Raw genomic sequence first — 25995 nt, 5'->3', positions numbered from 1 at the left:
TCTGAGTCAGAAGGTTGTGGGTTGAAGTCCCACTCCAGAGCACAAAGATCTATGCTGACACTCCCAGTGCCTTGCTGAAGGAGTGCTGCACTGTCAGAGGTGCCGTCCTTCGGATGAGACGTTAAACGTTTGCCCCCTCGGGTGGACGTAAAAGATCACATGGCACTATTTCTAAGAAGAGCAGGGGCGTTATCCCCGATGTCCTGGTCAATATTTATCCCTCAATCAGCATCATTAAAAACAGATTATCTGGTCATTGCAATTTGTGGGAGCTTGCTGTGTGCAAATTGACTGTCGTGTTTCCTATATTACAACAGTGACTACACTTCAAAAAGGATTCATTGGCTGTAACACACTTTAGGACGTCCTGAGGTTGTGAAAGGCGCTATATAAATGCAAGTCTTTTTTTCTACCTTTCAATAATAAATGTTGTACTAAGAAACTGTCAAACTTCAGGTGATCCAAGGTGATGGCTTGGAAAAGATCTTTGTTCCCCTTCTGTCAAGCTGATGTGTGCCTGGCATTATGCATGGAGACTATTTCTACGTTGATTTTAATGTCTTGTTCGACACTAACATGTGGAACCTTAACCAGGACTGTGCAGACATATATTGGGCCTGTGCTGATCTCTGTGAACCCCTTCAAACAAATGCCATACTTTGGAGAAAAGGAAATTGAAATGTATCAAGGAGCAGTGAGTAAACTACACTTGGTGATGCTGTGAAAATGTTGAGATTTCTGAAAAAGATTAAAAATAACCTCACCCAGCAGCTCAATTGATGGATGTACCACCCATTGTGGTAGGGGCCCACAACGGCCAATAAGATCTCCGGATCAGTGCTGAGCCACGGCTGTACTAACCGTGCCACAATTTGCTGTGGTTCTCCTGAGGAGAGGGGGGGGGAAATCAGTCACCGTTCCTGCTTCTGACCACTCTCCAATGACCTGTGTTGGAAAGTGGATGCGTGTGGACATGGAGGTGGGTAGATTTCTGCTGTTCCATAGTGAACTTGTTAGCACGTTCTTTTATACCTGGTAATGATTTTATTATCAATAGCAGAAATCTTCCATCCAGTAGTGAGGGTAGGTTCAGCCTCAACTGTATGACTCAGGTGGTTGAATAGTCAATGACTTTCTCTGTTTAGTCTCACCCGTGAATGATAATCACTTGAGTGAGATAAGAGAGAGGGCTGTCAAGACCAATCAATCCATACTCCAGCAGAAAGAGAGGAAAAGAGGATGAGAGGAAATATATAAATAAAGTAGAATGCATTAAAATAAAACATTTTGAATACTGTCTGGGAAGAGGATAAAAATAGTTCCACACAAATTATAAGAAAAAACTGTCTGTACACAAAACTATCTACTACTTTGTTACATGTTCAATTAACGAAGTTTAAAAATCACAGTCTCTTTTTCCTTTCTGACCTTAATGCAATATATGTTGGGATGAGTTTGAGAATAAAAGAACATCTCCGGATAAGGAATAAAGTGCAGAGCGATGGGGAAAGAGCAGGGAAGTGGGACTAATTGGATTGCTCTTTCAAAGAGCAGGCACAGGCACGATGGGCTGAATGGCCTTCCTCTGCGCTGTATCATCTTATGACTACATTTTAAAGTACTTTTTGATTCTTTGAAATAAGGACACGACTGCTGCCAACGGACCGGAAGTAGTTGTGTGTGCGCAGTTCCAATGATTGTTTAAAAATGTTTATTGTTGCCAGACTTCCCAAAATGAGGAATTAAGAAGTGGATTTAGAGAATTCTGTTCAAAGCGTTCATTTTAAATAAACTTTGAACTGTGAGTTTATTTTTAAAAGTTGTTGTTTGACCTTTTGAGACAGGGGTAAAAATCACCAGTAACATTAACCCAACCTAGTAACATTAATCAAACTATAGTAACAGTAATGAAACAAAGTGAAATGAATCCAACAGCAGTAACATTAATGAAACTTTATTAGTGATGTGCTTCAGCACTTCTCAGATGCTCCATCTGTTGTGGTGAAAGTTATCTTTTAAATTTGGAACCTGACCGTTATGCGCAGAATGCTCTGTGCAGCTTCTGGTTCGTTGGCAGCAGTCACTCTGTTAAAGTAAATGTTCTGGTACATTATATGTGGTATAATAATCTGTTGCTTCTTTTAGAGGCAGACAAATAAATGGGCATTCAAGTCTTGAATTACAGTGGGATAATAATGTGCTTACGTATAGCAGAACCATCTGAAGTTCCCCTCTCCACTGTTTTAGTGCAGGCATTAAAATGAATGGCGAGGATGCATTAAGAGACTTGTCTTCCCACAGTGCAATTCCAAGGCATTGGTGTTTCTCTCCTATTGGATGTTTTACGTACAAATCTACTTGTTTCTCACTTTCCCACAACTATTTTGTTGAAACATTAAAACAAGTGCCCCCTGATTATAGCAGGGTGGGGGGGGGGGGGGGCACTAAAACCGACACAATTAAACTTTGGACAATAAACTTAAATCAAACTAAAATTTGGTTGCCAGGGATAATGATGCACTCCAGTCCCTCCGGCGCCCATCTCTCTCGGAAGGCCGCGAGCATACCGGTGGACACCGCGTGCTCCATCTCCAGGGACACCCTGGCTCGGATGTACCCACTTTCCCACAACTATCTTTTTGTATACTTTAATACTTTATACTTTAATACTGTATATTTAAAGTGCTGTTGGGGAGGAGTTAAACTAATATGGCAGGGAGATGGGAACCTATGCAGGGAGACAGAGGGAAATAAAATGGAGGCAGAAGCAAAAGATAGAAAGGAGAATAGTAAAAGTGGAGGGCAGAGAAACCCAAGGCAAAAAACAAAAAGGTCCACATTACAGCAAAATTCTAAAGGGGCAAAGAGTGTTAAAAAGACAAGCCTGAAGGCTCTGTGCCTCAATGCTAGGAGTATTCGGAATAAGGTGGACGAATTAACTGCGCAGATAGCAGTTAACAGATATGATGTAATTGGCATCACGGAGACATGGCTCCAGGGTGACCAAGGCTGGGAACTCAACATCCAGGGGTATTCAACATTTAGGAAGGATAGACAGAAAGGAAAAGGAGGCGGGGTGGCGTTGCTGGTTAAAGAGGAAATTAATGCAATAATAAGGAAGGACATTAGCTTGGATGATGTGGAATCGGTATGGGTGGAGCTACGGAATACCAAAAGGCAGAAAACGCTAGTGGGAGTTGTGTACAGACCACCAAACAGTAGTAGTGAGGTTGGGAACAGCATCAAATAATAAATAAGGGATGTGCAATAAAGGTACAGCAATTATCATGGGCGACTTTAAATTGCATATTGATTGAGCTAACCAAACTGGTAACAATGCGATGGAGGAGGATTTCCTGGAGTGTATTAGGGATGGTTTTCTAGACTAATATGTCGAGGAACCAACTAGAGAACTGGCCATCCTAGACTGGGTGATATGTAATGAGAAGGGACTAATTAGCAATCTTGTTGTGCGAGGCCCCTTGGGGAAGAGTGACCATAATATGGTAGAATTCTTTATTAAGATGGAGAGTGACACAGTTAATTCAGAAACTAGGGTCCTGAACTTAAGGAAAGGTAACTTCGACAGTATGAGGCGTGAATTGGCTAGAATAGTCTGGAAAATGGTACTTAAAGGGTTGACAGTGGATAGGCAATGGCAAACATTTAAAGATCACATGGATGAACTTCAACAATTGTACATCCCTGTCTGAAGTAAAAATAAAACGGGGAAGGTGGCTCAACCGTGGCTAACAAGGGAAATTAAGGATAGTGTTAAATCCAAGGAAGAGGCATATAAATTGGCCAGAAAAAGCAGCAAACCTGAGGACTGGGAGAAATTTAGAATTCAGCAGAGGAGGACTAAGAGTTTAATTAAGAGGGGAAAATAGAGTATGAGAGGAAGCTTGACAGGAACATAAAAAAAGTTTCTATAGATATGTGAAGAGAAAAAGATTAGTGAAGACAAACGTAGATCCTTTGCAGTCGGATTCAGGTGAATTTATAATGGGGAACAAAGAAATGGCAGACCAATTGAACAAATACTTTGGTTCTGTCTTCACGAAGGAAGACACAAATAACCTTCCGGATGCACTAGGGGACCGAGGGTCTAGTGAGAAGGAGGAACTGAAGGATATCCTTATTAGGCGGGAAATTGTGTTAGGGAAATTGATGAGATTGAAAGCCAATAAATCCCTGGGGCCTGATAGTCTGCATCCCAGAGTACTTAAGGAAGTGGCCCTAGAAATAGTGGATGCATTGGTGATCATTTTCCAACAGTCTATCGACTCTGGATCAGTTCCTATGGACTGGAGGGTAGCTAATGTAACACCACTTTTTAAAAAAGGAGGGAGAGAGAAAACGGATAATTATAGACCGGTTAGCCTGACATCAGTAGTGGGGAAAATGTTGGAATCAATGACAGGATCGGTCCAAGTCAGCATGGATTTGTGAGAGGGAAATCATGCTTGACGAATCTTCTGGAGTTCTTTGAGGATATAACTTGTGGAGTGGACAAGGGAGAACCAGTGGATGTGGTGTATTTGGACTTTCAAAAGGCTTTGGACAAGGTCCCACACAAGAGATTGGTGTGCAAAATCAAAGCACATGGTATTGGGGGTAATGTACTGACGTGGATAGAGAACGAGTTGGCAGACAGGAAGCAGAGAGTGGGGATAAATGGGACCTTTTCAGAATGGCAGGCAGTGACTAGTGGAGTGCCGCAGGCCTCAGTGCTGGGACACCAGCTCTTTACAATATACATTAATGATTTAGATGAAGGAATTGAGTGTAATATCTCCAAGTTTGCAGATGACACTAAACTGGGTGGCGGTGTGAGCTGTGAGGAGGACACTAAGAGACTGCAGGATGACTTGGACAGGTTAGGTGAGTAGGCAAATGCATGGCAGATGCAGTATAATGTGGATAAATGTGAGGTTATCCACTTGGGGGCAAAAACACGAAGGCAGATTTAAATCTGAATGGTGGCCAATTAGAAAAAGGGGAGGTGCAACGAGACCTGGGTGTCATGGTTCATCAGACATTGAAAGTTGGCATGCAGGTACAGCAGGCGGCGAAGAAGGCAAATGGTATGTTGGCCTTCATAGCTAGGGGATTTGAGTATAGGAGCAGGGAGGTCTTACTGCAGTTGTACAGGGCCTTGGTGAGACCTCATCTGGAATATTGTGTTCAGTTTTGGTCTCCTAATCTGAGGAAGGACATTCTTGCTATTGAGGGAGTGCAGCGAAGGTTCACCAGACTGATTCCAGGGATGACTGGACTGACATATGAGGAGAGACTGGATCAACTGGGCCTTTATACACTGGAGTTTAGAAGGATGAGAGGGGATCTCATAGAAATGTATAAGATTCTGACGGGACTGGGCAGATTAGATGCGGGAAGAGTGTTCCCGATGTTGGGGAAGTCCAGAACCAGGGGATACAGTCTTCGGATAAGGGGTAGGCCATTTAGGACTGAGATGAGGAGAAACTTCTTCACTCAGAGAGTTGTTAACCTGTGGAATTCCCTGTTGCAGAGAGTTGTTGATGCCAGTTCATTGGATATATTCAAGAGGGAGTTAGATATGACCCTTATTGCTAAAGAGATCAAGGGGTATGGAGAGAAAGCAGGAAAGGGATACTGAGGGAATGATAAGCCATGCAGGCTCGAAGGGCCGAATGGCCTACTCCTGCACCTATTTTCTATGCTAATCAAGTGCCCCCTGATTAAAGGGGGGGTCACACTCCAAAACCTTTTCAAGTGCCCCCTTTTTTTTTTGAGGGCACCAAAACACAAATTATCCAAGTGCCCCCTGGCTAAAAGGGGGGGGGGCACTAAAACCAACAAACTTAAACAAATTAACCTTTAGACAAGTGGTTCAAATTAAAATTTGGTTGCCGGTGGTGATGCACTCCAGTCCCTCCGGCGCCCACGTCTCACAGAAGGCCGCGAGCGTACTGGTGGACACCGCGTGCTTCAACTCCAGGGACACCCTGGCTCGGATTTGCTCGCTTTGCCACAACCCTGATGGTTTTTAAACCCCCCCCCCCTCCCCAAATTCAATTATTGGTCAGCTGATTTCATCTGGATTTGTGACTCAAAAGTTATCTGCACGCGTCCACTAACAGTGCCTTGTTTCTTCACAATCCAGGCTCCGTATGAAAATCCACCTCACATCTACGCTCTGACAGATAACATGTACCGGAACATGATTATCGATGGGGAAAATCAATGTGTCATCATCAGGTAATCACATTTGTAGATTTGTTTTTTGAAGCGGAGTAGAACATAATGGAAAAAATCCCTTTGTTTTGTGTCCTACTGACTGGTGTCACAAACACCATCAACCGGGGATTAAAAGCATCTTTTACAGACTTCCCCTTTTAATGACTCATTGATGCTGCCGTAGCCCAGTCCTTGGCAGCTGCAATTGTTGCCTCAAAAAGCTTGGTTTCTTCACAATCTATTGCAGCAACATAATTACTGTATTTGGAGAACGAGCTTGCACTTTGCATTACATAGGAAATCAATAGTAATGAATAATCAACTAAAATGCTTACACCATAATGCCTTCCTGGTTACTTTGTTCCCGGCACTAATACAAGAGAGCCATTTAGGTCCTTTTGTGTTTTCCTATCCATGGGTTTTGATTAATTATTCAAGGCATTAATTGCTGTGGTACTTCAGTGAGTTCAGCGGTTTGCATTTGAATGAATTTTGAATTCATTCTGCTTGAATCAAGTTGCTTTTGTTCTGGAGCTGTACTGATGCCTGGAGATCTGTGTCTGCTGGTGTTTACACTGCTACATCTGGCTCATTTTATACCGGCCCCAGTGTGTTGAATGTGCATTTACATTCACTCACATTCTCAAAAGCTCTGCAGGATTCCGTCAATAATGGGAGGCAAGTTGCATTCTAATCCAGAACTGTTTTTGCCCTGTTTACCGTCAATGATGAATGACAGGCTTGGGGCAGATTCTGTACAGCTGTGCAAAATGGCACTGTGTGACACCAGAGAAATCGTGTGCTTGCTAATTACAATAACAATGCGTGCATTGTTGTGAGGTTTCAGGGAAGCTCGTCCGTTGTAAGGTCACTTGAAATTGGAGCCACCAACATTTTTTAACGAGTTCCCAGTGGGACTTTTTCTTAAAACACTCAATTTCACGCACGGCCGTATGAAATCGGCTTCGATGTCTCGTATCTGCTGCCTGTGTTCCCGTGGAAGTGTGCCAAACAGTAAGAGTGTAACTGAATGAGCTGTAAAATTCCACACTGCTGACTGGAGATGGAAGGGAAGTTGTGTGAGACACAATTACTGAACAACGGTGTGATCATTAATGATGTGGGGGCAAAGATGTAAACTGTGTTGGAATTTAACCCTTCGCAAATCAGACTTTGAAAAATGCATTCTTTGACCTCGCTTTCACATTTAATTCAATAAAATGAAAGATTGCATTGGTATTAATGAGGCATTAATGGTATTAAAGGCATTCATCAGCTCTTCTGAAACAACTATATGTGCACTTACATAGAAAGAAAGATTTGGATTTCCATAGCGCCTTTCATGACCACAGGATGTCTCAAAGAGCTTTACAGCCAATGGTCACTGTTGTAATGTGGGAAATACGGCAGCCAATTTGCGCACAGCAAGCTCCCACAAACAACAACGTGATAATGACCAGATAATCTGTTTTTGTTATGTTGATTGAGGGATAAACATTGGCCAGGAACTCCCCTGTTCTTCTTCCAAATTGTGCCATGGGATCTTTTATATCCACCCGAGCGGGACCTTGGTTTAAAGTCTCATCTGAAAGACGGCACCTCCGAAAGTGCAGCGCTCCCTCAGCACTGCACTGGAGTGTCAGCATAGATTTATGTGCTCCAGTCCCGGTTATAGAAATACTATGTAAAATGGCACAAACTCACTGGCTTTGAAGTAGAGCAAACATCGATATAGCACTGTTAACGTACAAAAATTTCCTCAATGCACTTGATAGAGGCGTAATCCGACAATAATGGACATCTAGCCAAAGGTGGAGATATTGGGAGAGGTGACTAAAAGGGAGGGGGACAGAACCTGATGAGAGAACCATTTACAGTGTCAGCTAGCATGAAGGCCAGGAAGGGAAGTCGGTAAACAGCAGCAACATGAATGTACATCAAGTTAGGCGTTTTTAAAAAGCCTAGTCTTTTGCTAAAATGAAAGTCTGATAGCGTTCACATTGGTGACACTGCTACCATTGTTGTGAGCATTGGGTCAATCAGGCGCTACTTATTGTCAAATGACCCAAATAAATAGTGATCACTGCTATCGTTCCGCCTGGTTCTTCCAACCTCCACGATAATAGCATTGCAGCACTTTCCACTTGCACTAATCTTCCCATACATTTGTGCTTTGTTTTAAAACAATAAATTAGTGATGCACAATTAATTTTCTGTCATGCTTGTTATATCACTTATGTAAACCCCTGCTTGCTTTACTTCAAGGAGAGCCAGTTTGTGCCATTTTACATAATATTTCTTGTCATTCTGCAGATACCATCGGTGCTGTGACCATGTTCTGTTCTTGTAGATGCAATAACGGACTATTGAATTGGAACCCATTTGTCAGGGTTCTGATCGCTGCTCTAGGAAAGTTCTTTGGGTGTATTGGCGGAGGAGCGGTGAGAACAGGAAGTCATGTTCTGAAGTTCAGGATGTGATTAGTGGCGTTCAACCTTCCCTTTCAGGAACACTTGTTATGCGCGAGTTCGGAGCAGTGGAGGAATTTTTTAATTGTTTTATTTTTATCAGAAACTTTTAAGTCAAACCTGAAAAGGAAATTGCACCCAGCATTTTGAAGAAGTGGCCAAACATTTAGCAGCCTATTTCTAAGTGTTGCCCTTCATGCCTTTAACAGAAGAATTGTTTGTGCAACAAATTCCAAACTTGCCGGCATCCGCAGGAATAGGAACCATCTAATCACAGATCTGCTGTTTATCAGATTATTAAGCAACCAAGAAGCCAAGAGCTTGCATTTACATTGAGCTTTATCGAGTAACTATACAACAAATCATAGTTACGCGACAAATTACAGTTACGCACACTATTATTTTGCTGACCACAATTTGTGTACCATGGCTGTATGATATTTGTTTTTTGTTGTGTTAGCCAGAAACTTGAACACACCATAGCAAGGCCCATTTCAGGAACACTAAAACCGCCCAATTTCACAGCACATATGATATCTGTAGAATGAAGTAAGAAATGCCATAAATAGACACTGAATTGGGCCTTTTCTGTTTTGTTCATCTAATTCTTTTTGTACTAGTAAGGAGGGTGACTGTTTTTGGCTTAGAAGCACCACCTCCCTCCTCAATCCACGCTGCGATTAGTATTAATGCCACCTATAATTGACTGATACATGGGCTTACACAAGATTGAGCTGTCAATGATCGTTTGACCTCACCATCGAAACAAATGCCCAGTTTCCACAGTGTATTGTGTTGGCATCAATTTCCCCTCCCTCCCCAAATGTTGGCAATTCAAATATCATACAGCCATGGTACACCAACTCTTCATTTCTGTTGGGAGTGTTGGAGTCTGCCTACATTATCTCTATCTTACAACAGATGTCAAGGGCTCCACAATAGTGCATCATTAAGAATAATCAGTGATAAATTTTACTGCTGAAGCAATGATGAATTCTGTTGCCTGATACAGACAGAGACCAACACAGGAGTATGTTACGGTGAGTGGTGCGTAAACACAGAAAGATTGATATTTTTTGTCTTCTCTTCCAGTGGCGAAAGTGGGGCAGGAAAGACAGTGGCTGCAAAATACATCATGGGTTATGTTTCCAGAGTCTCTGGAGGTGGGCCCAAAGTGCAGGTAAGGTCACATGGCTTTTGGAGTGAGACCTGCAGATGAAGTGTATTTTTTAACCTTTTTGTGCACGTGGAGAAAATACAAGCTTGCCCAATGTGTGACTGTGCTGTAGTATGCAGTTCACCCAGACGTTGATCTGGTCTGTGTTGATCAATGTAGCTTTGGTGGGAGGCCAGATAGTAACTTGTTTAGACGTTCTTGGTGTTTGAATCCATCAAAGACTTTGGCATTGTGACAATCAATAATTTCAAAATTTTCAAGAACAAGAGTTCCGGAGTACCCAGCTGCACTTGGCTCAGTAGTGCATGGGTTATTTCCTTCACCGACTAAATCCTAATGTATTTTGATACAATCCTATTATCTGCCCCACCTGTGACAGTGACTATGGTTCTCATATTGGACTGTTCAGCCACCTAAGGACTCATTTTAAGAGTGGAAGCAAATCTTCCTCGATTCCGAGGGACTGCCTATGATGATGATGACTCTGGTATCATTATGGTTGTTCTGTTAAGATAATGAGGAAGAACTTCAGACAGACTTTGTCTATGGAGAGAAATACATAGTTATTGAGCAATGCAGCAGATTTTCATTTTAGTGGAGCGTAGTCATTTTCATTGCTTTAAGAGAGTTTGTTTTTCTCTGTTGCAGCATATAAAGGACATCATTCTTCAATCAAATCCACTCCTAGAAGCGTTTGGAAATGCTAAGACAGTGAGAAACAATAACTCCAGCAGATTTGTGAGTTCTCGAGGCGGTGTCCTGTTTTGACGGTCCTATCCTGTGGGATTGGCTGGGGAAATTCTCACGGAAAGGCTTCGTCTTGCTTAATGGTGGTGGTTATTTTTGGTTTGAAGTTTTTTTTTCCTTCAAGTACTAAATTTCCTTTGTAGTTTGCAGCAAGTGAGCATGGTTCTCGTTTTGCCTCCTCTTCAAATATTACTCACTGTAAATTCTGGCCCAAACCAGCTTTCTGTGTGCATCTTTGCATTGCAGCCAGACTGTGTGCCCTGTACCCTCTGACCAGCTGCATTTTTATTCGAAGATGTGTGTGACCATGCTGCCAGAAAACAAGGGTAGAAATTACTGTCCGTGTTGTACAATAACATTGCTGATTGTAATTTCTCCCACAAAATCCCTTTTCCTAAATCCTAATGTATTTTGCTACAAGTCTGTTATATGATTCCTACATTTTCCCCTGAATATAAAAACCAATATTATTCATGTTTGAGATGTCTCTCACTAATGGGTCTGTCTCTTTCTTCACCGAGAGGAGCAGAAACTAATATGATGCTCTAAAATTAACTAGGTCTTGATTAAATATTTAAGCGGCAGTCAGTAAAAACAAAAAAGGCTGAGACTATATGATGTGTGCTTTTGACCATTACCGCCGAACTTTTCAGTTCTAGCTATGTTTGTACTTGGCTACACAGTTTAACATTTCTTGCAAGTGTTGCTGTTGCAGTGCCTAGGGAGCAACTGCGCAGCACTGTAAAGCAAAACAACCTTGGAGTAGGTGAAATAAGATGGAAACAATACATTTCCAATGCTGTTTGGTGTTATACTTTGTTCACATCTCAGCTGTGGCTCAGTAGGTAGCACCCTCGCCTCTGAGTCAGGAGATTGTGAGTTCAAGTCCCACTCCAGAGACTTGAGCACAAAAATCGAGGCTGACACTCCAGTGCAGGACTGTCGGGAGATGCCATCTTTCGGATGCGATATTAAACCGAGGCCCCGTCTGCTCTCTCAAGTGGACGCAAAAGATCCCAGGGCAAGATTTCAAAAGGAGCAGGGGCGTTATCCCCAGTGTCCTGGCCTATGTTTATCCCTCAATCAACAAAACAAAAACAGTTTATCTGGTCAATATCACATTGTTGTCTGTGGGAGCTTGCTGATTGTAAATTGACTGCAGTGTTTCCTAACATTACAGCAGTGACCACACTCCAAAAGTACTTCATTGGCTGTAAAGCGCTTTGAGACGTCCTGTGGTCGTGAAAGGCGGTATATAAATACAAGTTTTTCTTTTTCTCAGTACCAAATAATTATCCAGATCCAACATTAAACACTGGGGGCCTGAAATTGGTGAACGCTAAGTACCGCCCAAAAGACAGCTGAGATCCCGACGGTACTTTGGGCGGAAGTTTAATGGAAAAATCTGGGAAAGACCGCCCAGCTGATTCTGGGCAGCAGCGGGTGGTAGCTCTCATTCTCGGTGGCAAATGCAATCCTCGGCAAAGTACCACCGAGGATTGAGTTGGGCCCGGGGGGGGGGAAACTGATCAAATAAAAAATTTTTAAACGCATAAAACCCCCCCCTACCCAGAAATCCTTTAGGGGACCCCATCCGCCAGAATCCCTGCAAAAAAAAATAAAGAAAAGAAGTCGACAAGCCTTTTTTTTGCAGGTCTTCATACTTACCGTTGAGGCAAGACCTGCCTCCACGCAATGGACCTTCCCCCTGCCCAGACCAAACTGACAACGCAGCAGGCGGGCGGACTCTTGTGGGCGCTGCACGCTGGTGCACGTCAGCGGATGGTACCCAGCGGTCTTCTCTCCCCACCGGTGGGAGGCCACCACCAAACTCACTTGGAGGGGAGACCGCCCAGAAACCAGGGAGGCCACCAATTTTGGGCCCTGAGTCTTCTAAGCAGATCTTTTTATGGCTGGGAGACTTTAAAATATATATATATTCTCCCCTCCCATGGCGAAGGCACTATATAAATGTTGGCTGGTTGTCCAACCATGGGAGGTGTCGCTGCTGCATCTGAACCCGATGAGCAGCAGATGTCACTTGGATCATGCTCAGGGCCAGGTACTGGCTGCTTTTCCCACCGCTGTCCCCCACCTCTCCCCAGCCCAGCTGCTTTGAGCCACAATGACTGTTTCATCGGCTAATATTAGTTGACAGCACGGACCAAAACAGACCAGCCACATAAATATTGTGACAACAAGAGCGGGTCAGGGACTGGGTATTCTGTGGTGAGTGTCTCACCTCCTGACTCCCCAGAGCCTTTCCACCATTTACAGGGCCCAAGTCAGGAGTGTGATGGAATACTCTCCACTTGCCTGGATGAGTGCAGCTCCAACAACACTCAAGATGCTCGACACCATCCAGGACAAAGCAGCTCGCTTTGGCACCCCATCCACCACCTTAAATGTTCACTCCCTCGGTCACTGACGCACCGTGGCTGCAGTGTGCACCATCTACAAGATGCACTGCAGCAACTCGCCAAGGCTTCTTCGGCAGCACCTCCCAAATCCGCGACCTCTACCACCTAGAAGGACAAGGGCAGCAGGCGCATGGGAACACCACCACCTCCACGTTCCCCTCCAAGTCTCTCACATCATCCTGACTTGGAAGTATATCGCTGTTCCTTCGTCGTCGCTGAGTCAAAATTCTGGAACGCCCTCCCTAACAGCACTGTGGGAGTACCTTCACTTCATGGACTGCAGCGCTTCAAGAAGGCAGATCACCACCATCTTCTCAAGGGCAATTAGGGATAGGCAATAAATGCTAGCCTTGCCTGGACACTCACATCTCATGAATGAAAAAACAAAGCTGAACCTGGGACCTTTCAGATCTGTGTGGCCAAGTGGTTTATCCACTTACACAAGGCAGTCGGAAGAACGGAGACAAACACTTCCTCCAATTACACTCTAGCTTTTTTTCCCCCATTTTACTCTTTTGCTCTTGAGGGAACAAATTAAATTATTGATCTCTTTCCGCAACACCTCCTGAACCCTCACTCCCTTACTGGTACTACAGTGTGAATGGTTTTTACCAGTCTTTGGTTGCACTTGTCTTTTTTTTTTAAAGTGTGTCTCATTAGCTTTTTGGAGGAAGGAACAAACTGCATCATCCGTCTCTTCACCTTGTGCTCTCTTCCTTGGTCCGGAACCTGATCGAGGTCCGAGCAGGTACGGGTTGTTGGGACCTCCCTGAAGGACGTTAGTGAACCAATTGGGTTTTTACAAACCCAGCAGCATTCATGGTAGTTTTTCTCTGACCAGCCCACAAAAGACCAGATTTATTGAATTCAAATTTCACAACTTGCAGTCGTGGTTATGAAGCTGGACCAGCAATCCAGAACTGAATATGAGACTCTAGTTCCACACTTTGTGGTTCACTCTTCAATGCCCTCAGGGCAACAGGGCTGGGCAATAAATGCTGCCTTACCAGTGTCGCCCAGGTCCCAAGAACAAATTTTTAAAAGATGCACGATAGCAAGCCCAGCGTTTGTGTCTGAACCATAAGATGAGAGGCTGTGCCAGGAATGGAATGAAAAGGCCGGGAGCAGGGGGACTCTTACATTAAAGGGTCGCCGAGTTGTAACCTGCTTGTTAAATGCCGGTTTCAGCTGGCTCTCCAACACCATGTTAAAGTAAAGTGTTTGTTCTACAATGGATACAGGAAGTACAAAAACGACAGCAGTTACTGATTGGCCCAGAAATCCCGGTCGGCTGCTTTCCCGTGGGCGATCAAGGGAAAAACTTAAAGAAGCGCACTTACCTGAAGCTGCTGTGCCCACGCGAGTTCCCGGTCCTGAGGCCTCCGCTGACTGCGCATCGCAGCGCGTGCACGTCAGGACGTGCGCAGGGCTGGAGCTGCAGTCACATGGCTCTGGGCAGCCAATCAAGGTAAAGTATGTTCTCCTTCATAATAATGGGAACTCCGAAAGTTGGAGGTCCCGTTGTAATGAATGAGAACCGCGCCCCCGTCAACACACAAAACTCTAATTAAAAAGTAGAAAAAAATACCACATATTTTTATTAATTTAAATTAATTATTTATGTGTTATAAAAAATATATTCTGATTTTTTTTAAAAAGTTTTTTAAATTATGGTTTAAAATTAACTTACTGTAGTGGGTAGGGTTTTTAACAATAAAATGTGTTTTTATACTTTTATTTTAAAATGTTTTTGTGTATTTTAAGACTCTTACGCCTGTAAAAGTATGCTATGCACCTGCTTTTATCAGGCGCAAGAGTTTTCAGGACATTTGCTGGGCAAGATATAGGTAAATCCCACAATCTTGCCCGTGCAAATGTGTTCACTCTCGAGATGCAGATGATCTGTCAAGCTGGAGCTTGATAGATCGGAAAAGCGGTTTTCAGCGCATGCGCATTGTGCGTTGAAAACCGGCTTTTGCGATGCCTTCCCGGGTTCGTACACACTCCATACAGACCCCGGGGAGGCGTGATTTCTGGCCCAATATTTCAGAAATGGGAATAAAGTTCAAATGCAAATGTCGTTTTTTGGCAGATCTCTGCGTTTGCTGCTCGCTGCTCACGGCAGTCAAAGGTCGAGCGTGGACTGAGCATGCCTTGTGTAACTCGAGCACCTGCACAATGAATTGGGAAATGGCCAGTCTGACTGGTACTGGCGGAGACCACACAGCTTTTTAAATATCAGAAACTGAAGTTCGCAAGTCACAAATAGTCGGTTTCCGCATGTGGGTGACTGATGATTGCATTGCTAGGGATTCTATAATTTTATTGCTCAGTACTCCTTTAATTAATAGAAGTGTAAGTAAAAGGAAGGAATACAGCAACCAAAAATACAGGAAAGAAAGAGGAGGAATAAGAACTGTTCTTGAGAAGTAGCAAGATTGAACAAACCACGGGCTCGACGGATTGAATGGTAACCATTCTAAATGGTCGGCAAATGTGTGCAATTAGAGAGCTAGCAAAATTAAGTGCAAAAATAGCCAACTCGACATGTTATTTATAGAAAGGATAGAAGTAATTCTGCTTGCAAAAGGATTGGCTGTAATCACACGTCCTTTGCAGTTTATGTTTTCATTTTTATAGTGTCTGGTTTACTTCGTATTGCAATTGCACCAAATTGAGCCATTTTGAACTTCAGATAATCAAAAGGTTCCCTGGGATGGTCATTTCATGCTTTTATTAGCAGCTATCCAATAAATGTAACATTGAGAAGTAGTTCGAGACACACGAGGGAGTCTCATACCAGACACACCACAACCATAATCCACTTTGTAACTCCTGAGAAAATTGTAATCAGAAACGAGATAGTGAATGAGATTTGAGAGACAAAAGGGATGATGGGCTGACTTGAGATAGTAATGGCAGAAGTTAGAAAAAGGGTTAGTCTAGATAGGGTGTGAATGGCGGAATAATTACCAGCTGCCATGGGGAAACAGAAAAAAAATATAGATCGGGGGGCATTTATAAAAAAAAAATTAATGTAGAATACCGGTTCATTCCCAATGTGCTCCACGCCTTCTATTGCAGATCTCACTGAGGCTGTTGTGAGGAGATGCCAAGGTGTGCAGGCAGTAGGGGACTCCCTAGATGAAGGCAGGGATGGACAGTAATCTCAGGTTGCTCTTGTACACTTCCCAATGGAGAGCTTCGAGGCTCCACCAGGGCAGATCTAGGAGGAGATTATCTGCGTTCTTAGTCCGGGGCTGGTGCTGGGAGGACAGAAAATGCAGCTAGTTGTTTTTCAAGCTCGTGTGACGCCCTTCTGGAGGCTAGTTTGTGTCCAGCCTGAAGAGTTGGTGGAATTACAGAGGAGAGCTGGACCAACAAGCCTATTCTTTCCACAGTTATTCTTGATCACTCAATCCTCTGCCCCTGCCCAACCACCAAGATCTTTGTATTTTCAGCCCCTATGTGAATCATCAAGCTAATCTATTAATAGCTCTGTAGCCCCTTGCCTTTTCTTGAAATATATTAAAATAGCTAACACCGAACTGAAGTTTCTAATTCTTCTGGTAAACTGTTCCACATCTGAACCTGTATCCTACAGTAAAGTAAACATCTCCCCTCTAACCTAGTCCAGATGAGTTGTGTTCCCAACTTCTGTGCTCACTGTCCGAAATAAATAGTCTGCTTACCTCAACCTCATCTATAACTTTTCATAATTCTAAAAGTCAGCAACATTCCTCCTCTCCATGTTCTATTCTCTAGTGAAAAGAAGTTTCCTCACGCCTGTACATACCACAGCCTGTTGCCCAGTGGATGCTGGGCGACCCAGACTCTGTGGACCAGTCTAAGACCAGACTTGCCTCATTATCTGGACTCTTGCTTGGGCCCCAAAGCTATCCATTATCACTGGAAAAGTCCTGATTGTATCAGACGCGCTGTGGAAAGGAAACTCACTTTATTAGCAGCCTTGGGGCAAATTGCCAGGAAGGAAAGGAAAGCTCTATTTAAAATTTTCAAAAGATCATGAAGCTACAAAATCTGCTCCAGTTTAACTTTGCCCAAATGTAGAAGGAAAAGACAGTTATGATTTGGGCTTCTCCAGATACTTTTTCTCGTGACCAATGCAAGAGTCAGTTTTATAGCCAAGCCGAACTGAAGCTAAACCTTGTGCGCAACCCTGTGATCTGGGATAGCATTCCCTGGTCAACGGATTGATTTATTGGGGAAGTTTTAACTGAGCAGTTAAATAGAGTGGGGACTTACCAATCCTTTCCCACCTCTATATGGCCGACTGCACTTTTAACTTGCAGGCAGCAAGGATACCTGCACCAAGGATGCAGGCTCCTCTTTAAATAAACAGATCAGGTTTCTATGACTTCATTGGGGCCCAGTCTGCTATTTTTACCTGAGGCCAGAGCTATGGAGCAATGGCTGCTTTCTCGCCAGACCAAGGGGGCAATTGGCAATTTTCACCATCATCTTTTGGCGCCTGGTGATTTTTTTTTTTGCGTAATCGATAATTTGAAATTTTCCCCAAAGTTTTGACGCCGGCACCGACTATCGACGCCAGATATTTTGCCGCTGGTCTGCGTTGAAAAGGGATTCCGTGCCATTTATGCCAGTTTCCCCAGCAACAATTTTTTTCAAAACGGCGCAGAGTGACCTTAAACACCGTTGTAAAAAAGCCTACCTTAAGTTAAGGAAATCGGTGCTGGCCCGCTGCAATCCCTGGCCGAATGGCCTCCACGCACGTTCTAGAACTTCTGTGCCAGACTGAACAACCATCATAGAATCATACTCCAGGTACATTGAAAAATAATTTGCACCATTATAAGGAAATGTCATTCACAGCATATATTGAGGTGCGGTTAAACTTGCAGAAGAGCCTTTTCAATCTAGTAGCCGTGATACAATTGAATGCAACTTCGTATCAATTTCATACTATTTCACTCCACAGTATTTTCAGTTAATTTGGTATACAAATTTCACAGCGCATGCGCAGTGATTTTTTTCCCCCCAGCGCATGCGCAGTGATTTTTTTTTCCATCACATACGCAGTGATTTTTTTTTTCCAGCGCATGCGCAGTGATTTTTTCCCCCCAGCGCATGCACAGTGATTTTTCTTTTCCAGCGCATGCGCAAAGATTTTTTTTCCAGCGCATGCACAGTGATTTTTAGAAACACACTACAAGCTACGCCCCCAGAATTGTCTTCGGGTAGCATGGCGCTAAAAATAAGTTCTGCTTTGTGGAAAGTGCCAGGTTTTTAATGTGCAAACGGGGGGGAAAAAAATGTACGTTATCGTACATGGGTGCCAGAAATTGTGAAGGTGGAAATTCGATTGCCAAAGTTTGGCAGGAACAGTAACCAGGGCCACAAGAGGCAAGAGAAGTTTTTTTACACTTAAAAAAAAATACTTTCCATGTTTCCTTGTGGGCAGGAAGAAGCAGGATTCCTTGCCCAGGCCCCACAAGGAAATGTTGGGCCTACCTTGCCCAAGCCCTCCCACCCCACCGTAACTGTTCTTTGCCAGAGTCCTCACCACTTACCGTGTGCTGGGAACTGTTTGTCTGCAGAGGCAGATCCGAGCCCCATGGTTTTAACGGGCGGGCAGCCACTTCCCACCTCCTTCCCGGCTCTTTTGGTCAGGAAGTTGGAAAGCAACATTGTAATGAGGCCTGTCTGTTAAAATCGGCCGAGCCTCCCTGCCACCACGTTGCCACCAATCATTCACATTGTCTCTCTGGATTACATTTTGGATTTCTAACACATACCCATGCTACTTCATCACAACAGTGACTACACTCCAAAAGTACTTCATTGGCTGTAAAGTGCTTTGAGACGTCCGGTGGTCGTGAAAGGCACTATATGAATGCAAGTCTTTCTTCAGAAGCCGATATCATTCACATTTGGCACTTTCTTAGCAGACTAACTACTAAACCAATTTACTCAGTCATTTACAGCAGGAAGTTGTTGAAACTAGCCAAAATAACTTAACAGCTTTGAACCAGTTCATGAATGGATTCAATAGCCAAGCCTGTTTGTTAAGTCCCTGTGAATGGTTTTATTTGCAGACGTTCACCCAGTTCTTGGAGTAGCTGCCTGATCCTTACCAGTTACCCGCTTCCTCGGAATTCTGTGGGCATCTTGCCCATGGAGCTACATCTTGTCTCCACATCTCTTATGGCTCGGTGAAAATCATAGCTAACTGGTATATCAAAAATGTCTTTAAGTGGGAAGGAAAATCAGACGGGATGTATGATGGGCGCCTGATTCACAACTGCTCATAATTACCCCTATGTGTCCCATTCTTCTTATCCCTCTGAAACTGCCCCACTACCCAAATACCTCTGACAATAATTGGGTCATTCAGTTGTGTTTTGGTGAAGTGTGTTAATGATATAAATGCTTTACCCATAATCCACCATGGATGAGTTGACGCAACTGCTTCTGTGGGACAACGATGAATTTGCTCGCCCATTAACCGCTTCCTTGTTTTGAAATAGCCGAGGTTGACTTTTGCTTGCACCTGTGGCATCACCCTATCCATCTTAATCTTGGGTTTTTGATTGGCTGAAAATCCAGCCTTTCGGGCTGGCTTTACAATTCATTTGGGGCAGTTGCTTCCAACTCCAAAATTGGAGGGTAGGAGCCAACAGGAAAATAAACAAATTAAGCAAATTGTTAAAAAGCATTTTTAGGGATTTGCAAAGGTATAAAAATGAAAATAAAGTTTAAAAAATATTAAAATAGGTCAGAAAATGAATGAGAAAGGGGGAATATTTGGAAGAGGAGTGATGGGCCAAGCTGATATGTTTACAGATTTTATTTTTAATTAAAATAAGCACTTTAAGAACTATTCTAGCTCGACCGGGATTGCATTACAGCTTATATTGGAGGAACTTTATTACTGTAATATTAGTGTTTGTTTTCAGTGCCGCTGCATGTTATCTAAAAGCGTACAAAACTAAGCGTTCCGGGAAGACGATTAGTTCTGCAGACTTCATGGTAAATTAAGGATCGTGTGCTATTGGCAAGGACCATCGCTCGCAGAGAGCTCTGGGCGGGTTATCGCCAGTCGGCAGACCTTGACTTTCCATCCTTTTCAGGAACAATGAGCCTGTGCCTATAAATCGGTAGCACTCCAACTCCATTCTGATTGTTTCAGTGGTTAAACCATTGTAATGCTGAAATATGTGACTGCACTGTAAATTATAAACTCAAATGCAAGATCCAATTTTAGTCGAAGTATAAGTGCTAATTTTTTAGACGACGAGTTGGGTGGCACCCCAGGAAAATTACTGCAGTTAAGTTTGGTGATGTACATTAACCTACTCCCTTCTCAGACATACCGGCACGATTCTATACCCTGTAGCTAGGGAGGGTGCCTCAAATGAGCTATTTAAATGTGACATTCTATATTAAGTGGGTCCAATAAAAGGTTCAAAATATATGTGGTGATTGTTGGTGCAACACAACAGTATTTCTATAAAGGGACTGTATAGAGCTGCGTAGCCCTGATGCATCAATTAAATTCTTTGCTGTGTAATTCATGGCTGCTGCTTGTTCTGTGCCTGTGGTTTTTCCCTGTTATTAAAAGTATGACTGATCTGTGCAGGGGAAATACTTTGAAATCCAGTTTAGCCCAGGTGGGGAGCCAGATGGTGGAAAAATCTCCAATTTCCTACTGGAAAAATCCCGGGTTGTTGCACGGAATCCTGGAGAAAGAAGCTTCCACATTTTTTATCAGGTTAGTCGTAAAGTTTTTTTCGTTTCCTTTCACGAGAAAGAAAGTGTCTGACTGAAACTGTGGGTGGTCTGGCCTCTCCTTCCCATCTGCAGTGTTAACGGTGTGTAGCCATTCTCCTCGCTGCTAGATGCAACTTAATGATACTGTGCTATTTTAAAACCGCACAACTACTCAGCGATTTGACTCAATTTCATACAAATGTAGCTGAAACATTAAAAAAAATCTATATACCTGTAATTGACTTATTTTATTTGCTAATTAAGTATATCTTTGCTGCATTGCAGAAATTCCTAATGGCTGGGCTTTCTGTTCTCCAGTTTGTTATGTGGACATTGGCAATCTGAAGCAATGGGCTGAAATAACCGTTTATAAAATGGACGTTGTTAGCATTTCGCCCCCCCCCCCCAATTTTCTCCTCCTTTACCAAAGGCGCAAACTCATCCTGAGATAAAGATCCCCTTTACTATCTTGGTCAAGTGACCAGATACAGAGTGTTGGTAGGCTGTTCGACTTCTGTGAGGCACCAAATAAGAACATAAGAATTAGGAACAGGAGTAGGCCATCTAGCCCCTCGAGCCTGCTCCGCCATTCAATAAGATCATGGATGATCTGGTCGTGGACTCAGCTCCACTTACCCGCCCGCTCCCCGTAACCCTTAATTCCCTTATTGGTTAAAAATCTATCTATCTTTGACTTGAAAACATTCAATGAGCTAACCTCAACTGCTTCCTTGGGCAGAGAATTCCACAGATTCACAACCCTCTGGGAGAAGAAATTATTTCTCAACTCGGTTTTAAATTGGCTCCTCCGTATTTTGAGGCTGTGTCCCCTAGTTCTAGTCTCCCCTAACCAATGGAAACAACCTCTCTGCCTCTATCTTGTCTATCCCTTTCATGATTTTAAATGTTTCTATAAGATCACCCCTCATCCTTCTGAACTCCAAGGAGTAAAGACCCAGTCTACTCAATCTATCATCATAAGGTAACTCCCTCATTTCTGGAATCAGCCTAGTGAATCGTCTCTGTACCTCTTCCAAAGCCAGTATATCCTTCCTTAAGTAAGGTGACCAAAACTGCACGCAGTACTCCAGGTCCCGTCTTACCAATACCTTATACAGTTGCAGCAGGACCTCCCTGCTTTTGTACTCCATCCCTCTCGCAATGAAGGCCAACATTCCATTCGCCTTCCTGATTACCTGCTGCACCTGCAAACTAACCTTTTGGGATTCATGCACAAGGACCCCCAGGTCCCTCTGCACCACAGCATGTTGTAATTTCTCCCCATTCAAATAATATTCCCTTTTACTGTTTTTTATCCCAAGGTGGATGACCTCACAATTTCCGACATTGTATTCCATCTGCCAAACCTTAGCCCATTCGCTTAACCTATCTAAATCTCTTTGCAGCCTCTCTGTGTCCTCTACACAACCCGCTTTCCCACTAATCTTAGTGTCAGCTGCAAATTTTGTTGCACCACACTCTGTCCCCTCTTCTAGGTCATCTATGTATATTGTAAACAGTTGTGGTCCCAGCACTGATCCCTGTGGCACACCACTAACCACTGATTTCCAACCGGAAAAGGACCCATTTATAATAATCCCAATGTTGCTTTTACCCAACATCTGCATGTGGCCACTTCACAACAAGGATTACTGGTTTGTAATCAGGAGGGGGAAATCTGGCCGATTTCTTTCCCTTCTTAATTCAGAGGTGTCGAGGCTAATTGTAGCACCCTTACTTCTGTACCAACTGAAAGTCCATGCTTTTTAACTCCTGAGCCCAGCGTTACTACATTTTATGGCATCACTATGACTTGTCCGGTTTACGCTGTGGCATTCAGTATAAAAACTTGACTTTGAAGAGCCATTTTGCATCATTTTCATTATGTGACTGCTTCAATATGATTTATACCAATATTCCATTTGTACACATACATGGCCACTTTTTCCTGAAGATAGCGTCTTTTTTAAGTGAGTATATCTTCAGTGCAGAGTAAAGCAATTGTCAAGAGGCTGCCTAAATTGGTGTGACATTAGTTGACAGAGGTGGCCCCTCTGCTTTTGAAGTGTTTAAATGGACTATAGATAATGCAGAGGACTCCACACTGTAGAGCTAGTAAAGCTGGTGTGTTTGAATGGTCTGTTAGCAGGAAATCCGTATGTGATATAGTCACTGCTTATAAACAAATGGATTAGTAGAAGCATCAGGCTTGACGTGTTTAAGTGATGATGCACTCTCTCCCAAATCAGTCAGTCACATCTTTCCTGATTTTATTTACTTTTAACTTGTTTACTGAACACTGTTGGACTTTGTTCATACAACTCTGGAGCTAGCAACCGAATAGAATTAAAACTGCTGGAATTACACAGCAGGTCCATCAGTTAATAGTTTTAACCTTTTAGATGTGAAAGCTTTACCACTGATACCAATTTTTTTTCCTTTTTCAGCTGCTGAGTGACTGTGCATTTCCAGCATTTTCTATTGTTATTTCAGATTTCCAACATTTATGTTTTTTTTTCTTCCTTTTATCTACCTGTTGGAATTATCTTCTTCTCTAACATTACATTATCAATTCTGCTTGATTGAACTCAAGTATGGACAGGGAGTCTGACCGAGTTGGGTTATATTCCATTTATAGTACACCTGCTCCTGGGAGCAGTAGTTTTATTTGTGGTATTATTTCCACCCAGAAATTGTTGGTGTGCATTATCTGAGACTGGTCTTTTAAGAATATAGGAAATAGAAGCAGGAGTTGGCCATACTGCCCCTCGAGCCTGCTCCACCATTCAATAAGATCATGGTTGATCTTCAACCTCAACTCCACTTTACCTCCTGATCCCTGTGTCTCTTGATTCCCTTAGATTCCAAAAATCTATCGATCTCCACCTTGATTGTACGCGACAACCCCGCACCCAGAGCCCTCTGGGGCAGAGAATTCCAAAGATTCACCACCCTCTGGGTGAGGAAATGTCTCCTCCTCTCAGTCCTAAATGGCCGACCACTTATCCTGAGGCTTCTTTAGTCCTTTCTTCATGTGTGCTACTTTTCTTGGAATAATGTGACAATTACCAGAAAATATTGGCAGCCATGTTACTCCATTTCCCTTTGAACCTGTGTACTGCATGTCTTCCCTGCCCTCCCCTCTATCCTCGAAATTGAGGAAGACTTGCTTCCACTCTAAAAGTGAGTTCTCAGATGACTGTACAGTCCAATATGGGAATTACAGTCTCTGTCACAGACGGTCATTGAAGGAAAGGGTGGGTGGGGAGCCTGGTTTGTCACATGCCCCTTCCGCTGCCTGCGCTTGTTTTCTGCATGCTCTCGGCGACGAGACTCGAGGTGCTCAGCGCCCTCCCGGATGCTCTTCCTCCACTTAGGGCGGTCTTTGGCCAGGGACCCCCAGGTGTCGGTGGGGATGTTGCACTTTATCAAGGAGGCTTTGAAGGGTGTCCTTCAAACGTTTCCTCTGCCCACCTGGGGCTCGCTTGCCGTGTAGGAGTTCCGAGTAGAGCGCTTGCACCCTATCTATAGATGCAACCACTGCATTTTTGAGAAGAGTTATGTCTCCATACTCCAAGTCTAAGAATTATTCCTGATGTCCCCTACGACACTTTAATCTATGGCTTTGCTTCTGTTCCTATCCTGGGTTGCTGAGGCCGGTTGTTAGAACCTCAACTGTTCTGAGATGGAGTCTGGAGTCTTACACATTCAGTTATAAGTGGGCGACTGGACACTGAAGAGGAAAACTCTTCTTTATAGCGTGTATCTGATTTAAGCAATTTGTTTTGCACTGTTCCAAATGGAAATAGTTTTGGGTCAGTGTTCGAATTGCAGCCCAGTCATCTCATTCTGTAACTATCGTTGACGCACACATTGATTTTTGTTAAAATGTGGCCTTTTCTGCCCATTTGGTGACTGTTGGCCTGATTGTCTCTCTCCAAGCTTATTGAAGGTGCATCTGCAGACCAGAAGTCCAACCTGGGAATCACCAATCTGGAATATTATTTTTACCTCAACCAATCTGGTTCCTACAAAGTCGATGACATTAATGACCGGAAAGATTTTCAAGAAACTCTGGTGAGATTTTATTTTTAATGACGTGAATCATCCCTCTGGTTAGATCTGTGTACCCCAAGGGCACCACATAGCCCTGCAGACTGAGCATGTGCTGGGTTCCATCAGAATTGATTTTATAATATGGCCCCCATTATTTGCAAAGCCCCCTCACGTTTTTTTTATTTGAAGGGCCAGTAAAACAAAGCATGCAATATCCTTCCAGGCTTTACAAAGCCAATTGCTGAATGTCTGGCTTCTCTCGCTAGAGTGGATAGGAAGGACCTATTTCCCTCAGCAGAGAGGTCAAATAACCAGGAGGCATCAAGTTAAAGTAATTGGTAGAGGGGAGTTGAGAACTTTTTCACCCAGAGGGCGGTGGAGGTCTGCAACTCACTGCCTGAAAGGGTGGTAGAGGCAGAAACCCTCATTGCATTTAAAAAGTACTTGGATATGCGCTTGAAGTGCCGTAACCTACTGGGCTATGGACCAAGAGCTGGAAAAGGGGGTTAAGCTGGATAGCTCTTTTTCGGCTGGCACAGACACAATGGGCCGAATGGCCTCCTTCTGTGCTGTAATTTCTATGATTCTACAATATCCTGAGACATTTATACTGTTGAGTCACCTTTTTCCGAAAGGAATGACTGTTCAGAATTCTTCATTTGAGTGTGTTTCTGTAAACACTCGTATTATAACACATCAAAATATCTATAAATTATAAACCAGCAGTGGGCCCAAGGATTCTCGGCATCATTCGCCTCATCAGATATTAATAAGCTACATTAGCAACTTAGAGTCAATCGGTCTGTCCCGCATGTATGGACCTCACTTAATTTTAAAACGATTATTTGTTTGCAGCATGCTATGAATGTGATTGGAATCTTTGCCGATGAGCAGGCTATGGTCCTCCAGATTGTGGCTGGTGTACTTCACATGGGAAACCTCACTTTTAAAGAGGTTGGCAACTATGCTGCTGTAGAAAGTGAAGAATGTAAGTACTTCATTTCTGAATTGTGCTGGAGTCTACACTGTGTTACAAGTCGAGATGTAACGGTGAATCTGTGCAAGACCACAGTTGGAGGGCCGAGTGCAGTTTTGGGGTCCACCCTCTCGGAGAGATGATGGGGCAATAGAGCGGGTACGGCACAGATTCACC

General features: G+C 43.4%; 1 protein-coding gene across 3 annotated transcripts in view; it reads left to right on the top strand.

Annotated features, from left to right (window-relative positions):
- The window catches only part of myo1ea (myosin IEa), a 160929-nt gene that overhangs the window by 72445 nt on the left and 62489 nt on the right, over window positions 1–25995 (top strand). For all 3 annotated transcript variants that reach the window (XM_070858377.1, XM_070858376.1, XM_070858375.1), the window contains exons 3-9: window positions 605–694; window positions 6149–6243; window positions 9783–9870; window positions 10516–10605; window positions 20656–20787; window positions 24729–24863; window positions 25698–25830. In XM_070858377.1, coding sequence (XP_070714478.1) covers window positions 605–694; window positions 6149–6243; window positions 9783–9870; window positions 10516–10605; window positions 20656–20787; window positions 24729–24863; window positions 25698–25830 — 763 coding nt within the window. The remainder of the gene's footprint in view (window positions 1–604; window positions 695–6148; window positions 6244–9782; window positions 9871–10515; window positions 10606–20655; window positions 20788–24728; window positions 24864–25697; window positions 25831–25995) is intronic.

This window comes from Pristiophorus japonicus, chromosome 17 (assembly GCF_044704955.1).
Source record: "Pristiophorus japonicus isolate sPriJap1 chromosome 17, sPriJap1.hap1, whole genome shotgun sequence".
NCBI classification, from domain to species: Eukaryota; Metazoa; Chordata; class Chondrichthyes; family Pristiophoridae; genus Pristiophorus; species Pristiophorus japonicus.
The sequence above is the reverse complement of the archived record's forward strand: the minus strand, read 5'-3'. Positions and strand labels throughout refer to the sequence as shown.